At 36.8% G+C, this 4,680-nt stretch overlaps 1 protein-coding gene across 1 annotated transcript; it reads right to left on the bottom strand.

Annotated features, from left to right (window-relative positions):
- Positions 1-651: 651 nt before the first annotated feature.
- LOC139852164 (uncharacterized mitochondrial protein AtMg00860-like) lies at positions 652-1,526 on the bottom strand. Its single transcript, XM_071841390.1, has 2 exons — positions 1,371-1,526; positions 652-1,083 (listed from the first exon to the last, which is right to left on the bottom strand). The coding sequence occupies exons 1-2, from the start codon at positions 1,524-1,526 to the stop codon at positions 652-654; spliced, it is 588 nt and encodes a 195-aa protein (XP_071697491.1).
- Between the last annotated feature and the right edge of the window lie 3,154 nt (positions 1,527-4,680).

Below are 4,680 nucleotides of genomic sequence, written 5' to 3'. Positions count from 1 at the left end.
CTCAAATACTTCAGGGGTAGTTTATGAAACTTATAATTAATAATTTCTATCATGTCACTTTCATGTGAATAGTAAATTAATTAATTTCGTTTCATTTACTATTCATATGAATAGTAAATGAATTAATTTCGATTTACTATTTTGTTACTTGAGTAATATATATACATCATATATATATTTATTTGACGTCTCGGTGTATATGTGTGTGACCCCGAAGGCTCAAATGAATTTGGCCATATAGTTATATGTTGTACCTTGCACATTAATCCTTCAAATGAAAGAGCCAAAATAACCTGCATGACATTTCTCCAAAGCATACTTAAAATCTCGATCAGTGGAGTATAACCCACGCCAATGTTCAAAACCAGTAACTTGAATACTCATTGTACCGAGTAACGTATGTCTTCGACTCAAAGCATCAACCACTTGGTTCGATGCCCCTGCCTTATGTTTAATAACGAAAGTGTACGCTTGTAGAGTTTCAACCCATTTTGCATGACGAGGATTCAATTTATGTTGGTCGTGTAATGTATTTAAATGACTCGTGATCAGAATAAAGAATAAACTCAGTCGGAAGTAAATAATGTCTCCACACTTCGAGAGATCTCACTATAACATAAAACTCGCGGTCATAAGTCGAATACCTGCGCCTCACTTCATTAAGTTTTCACTAAAATACACAACAGGACGCTTATTTTGACTAAGCACCCCTCCAATACCGACTCCCGATGCATCATATTCGACCTGAAAAACTTCATTTAAGTTAGGTAACGCAAGTATAGGAGCATGAGTTACCTTATCCTTCAAAGTATTGAAGGCTGTTGTGGCTTCTTCCGTCCACTTAAAACGCCCACCTTTCATACACTCGGTAACCAGTGCAATTACCGTGCTAAAATTCTTAATAAATCGATGGTAAAAGGACGCTAACCCATGCAAGCTTCGAATCTCGTGTATTGTAGATGGAATCGGCCAATTGGTAATGGTTTCAATTTTGGACTCCTTCATGCGTATGCCATTGCCCGAAATAATATACCCCACTTCCTGAGCTAGAAAGTGGCATTTCTTGCCATTAGCATATAGCTTCTGATCCCTCAAAACATCAAAAACTTTGCGCAAATGGTCAAAATGTTAGTCTTTGTCTCGGCTATAAACAAGGATATCATTGAAATACACAACAACAAAACGACCAATGAAGGGTTTAAATACCTTATTCATGAGGCGCATGAAAGTACCGAGCGCGTTCGAAAGTCCAAAAGGCATCACCATCCATTCATATAAACGTCTCGTGTTTTAAATGCGGTCTTCCATTCATCCCATGGTCTCATGTGAATTTGATGGTACCCGCTCTGTAAATCGATTTTAGAAAATACCATAGCACCATTCAACTGATCAAGAAGATCATCGAACCTCGGGATAGGAAATTGATACTTTATGGTGATTTTGTTAACGGCACGACTATCCATGCACATCTGAAACAACCCGTCGTGTTTGGGAACAAAAATGGCAGGAACCGCACACGGGCTCATGCACTCCTTTATTAACCCTTTATATAACAACTCATTGACTTGACGATGCAATTCCTCACCTGTAAGCGGGTTTGTTTGGAATAACCGATCCCGGTATCAAGTCAATAGAGTGTTGTATATCTCGCATAAGAGGTAATCCAACAGGAATCTCGTCCGAAAATACATCACCATACTTGGTCAGCAAGGGTCTGATTTCAGGTGGGATTTCATTGATCTCAGCGTTAATGATATTGCTCAAATACATCATATATATATATCTCGCAATATCGTGTGAAATACTCTCGAATCAAGGATAGTTAAGGCGGTTTCTACAAGTAATACACAAAGGTATGTAAAGTGTATCAGAAAGTGGTTTATAAAGAGTTTTGGTGAATTATGACCGTTCTATAAGTTGTGATTTCATCATAGTTGATCCCGATACAAGTTATGGTCAAATTAGCGCTCTAAAATGATAAAACAAGGCTTCAGATATGTTGGACGCCGTCCAAAATGATTGGGACTCCGTCCAAATTAAGGGAGATTATGAAAAAACGAGACAGTGAACATCAGTTCAACTGGACGCCGTCCAAAGCAGTGGGATGCCGTCCAGCCCTTTACAACTGGACGACGTCCAGAATTTGGGACGCCGTCCAGCCCTTTACAACTGGACATCGTCCAGTATCGTGGAAGCCGTCCAGTAGTAGGTTTCAGCCTACTTTTGACTTTTGACCCACTTTAAACACTTTAAAAAGTGAATGATTGAGAGACCAGTTGAAATACACGATCAGAGGAGTTCTAGGAACGTTTTGGAGAGAAAAATTGGAGAATTCCAAGCTCTTTGAAGAGGCTTAACATCCAAGAATCAAGAATCAAAACCTTCTCCGTCCAAGATTTATTCTTCTAGTAGGTTGTTTTCTTGTTCTCAAACAATGAATTCTACTTATCATTTGATTGTTATTTTGCTTGTTATCATGATTGTTGGCTAGTTCTATAATGTTTGTCTAGATTAATAACCAAGGTATTGGATGTAAACTTATTGATTGAATGTAATTTGTGTGATAGTTTTAATGCTTGAATCAAGAACATGCTTATTGATGTTAAAAATCATTTGTATCTAGTTAATTGATATGTTGTTAATAAAGAGAACTCTTGTTAATTTATCATATTGATTTACAATCAACTTGTCTTAGATTGATTGTTTACTAAACCGGACCAAGGGGGTAAATTAGATTCAATTGGTTAGACGATATAAGGATGAATTGTATGCAACGAACGTTTGTACAATTATTGATAACTATTAACATAGAAGTCAAGTTTCAAGCCTTAGAACTAGTTAAGTTATCTGATTACAAATACAAGAACTATAGTGAAAAGGGAACCCTTGATCTTGTAATTGTTTTTGCGTGTTTACTACAGGGAACTCTTGGTGAACCTATTAGATAACTTACACACGTGATCATTCAATCGAGTCTTAACAATATAACTTACATCCAATACCGAGGGTAAAATATCTAGATAAATATTTCGTCTCTTTGATCTAAATCAAACTATCTTATTTGTTTTCTTTGCACTTGTTTTCATTATATAAACTTAAAAGACCATAAATATTGTTTTTACCTTTAACCTTCTCTGATTTGGCTAATCGTTAAATAGCCACAAAACCATAAATCTCGTACCTTTCATTTCATTTAATTAGTTGATCATAATATAGTTTCTAATTGTAATTTGACTCGTACAAATTTTCCTTGGAACGATACACGGATTTTACCATTTACTATACTACTACACGATCCGATACACTGCCCGTTAGTGTTAGGGATGGCAATGGATCTAAAAAAATCCGAGATCCGCGGGTACCCGCGCCCGTGATAGGCGGATAAAATCAAAAATCTTTACCCGCGGGTCTCGGGCGGGTCATGGATGTATTACATCCGTCGTAGGTAAAATTCGATCCGCGGATCCGATACACCCTTTTGAAGAATCCGCGGATATACCCGTTAAATATCCGCAGATCCTTACATTATTGTAATATTCATTGACTTTAAAAAAATTTCAAACAATAACATAGAAATTTGGTGATCGATCACTATTAAATTCTAGTAGTTTGATGCGTGCAAGTAGTACTAGACTACTAGTATAACGTATTTTGAGTAATTTAACTTATATTGGTGTAGCTTCTAATAGAACTGGGGTTGCCTAAGTTATTAAAATGTGTCAGGCTCGTGTTTTAGTCTCTTTTCTGCATTCTTCATTTTCCAGCATTAGCCTAAATGTAATTTAGTGGCCTGTTTGTATTTAATGCGCATCATACGTTGTAAATATTGTTTATCTTTATAAAATTTATAGCTTTTTGGAAGAAAAAAATTTAGATACGAATGTAGTACTAATTTATGAAAAAGATCCGCGGGTAAATCCGTAGCCCGCGGATATCTGCGGGTACGGGCGATGGATCCAAAATTAAATCCGATAATGAAGATCCGCGGGTTGACGGGTTAACAAAAAATCCGAGGGTACGGGCGATGGATCCAATGGATCCGCATCCGCGACCCGCGGGTGCCATCCCTAGTTAGTGTGTAACAATCTTTAATCGGTATTTTTCCATACTATTTCATACAACATTTCATATACCACGTTTTGCACATTAAGTTTTTGGCGCCGCTGCCGGGGACAGTTTTGTGTCAAAATAGAATTATTAACTAATTTGTGATTAAGTAGTTTCTTAATTTTTTTTTAAATTATTAATAGTCTTTGATTTTTAAACTTATAGAATCGGTGCGTTTAATAGTTTTGTTAGTTGTGTGATTGACAGATTTTAGGTTGCATATGCCACATACCCGAAGTTCAGATTCTCCATTACTTACACCGCTTACAGAACCTGATAGAAAGCTTGGTAGAATCTCAAAAGAAGTACTTGAACTTTTTGAATCTTCATCAAAGCAAGAAACTTTTGATTCAGAATCAAGTACAACCAAGCCAAGATACTCTGAATTTGGTGAACCCGTTCATCCTCCAAATTTTGAAATGGATGGAGAGGCAAGACCGGTGGTACCAAGACAATCAATGGCGGCCAAGATGAAGGCAACCCTAACCGGACAAGGAAGTGCAATTACTCAGACACCTGGTGAGGTAAAATTTGAAATAAAAGGACTTATTCTCCAAATGATTAACAACAGAT

The sequence above is a fragment of the Rutidosis leptorrhynchoides genome, chromosome 6, assembly GCF_046630445.1.
Source record: "Rutidosis leptorrhynchoides isolate AG116_Rl617_1_P2 chromosome 6, CSIRO_AGI_Rlap_v1, whole genome shotgun sequence".
Taxonomy (NCBI): domain Eukaryota; kingdom Viridiplantae; phylum Streptophyta; class Magnoliopsida; order Asterales; family Asteraceae; genus Rutidosis; species Rutidosis leptorrhynchoides.
Note: the sequence above shows the minus strand (reverse complement) of the source record. Positions and strands in the feature narration are given on the sequence as shown.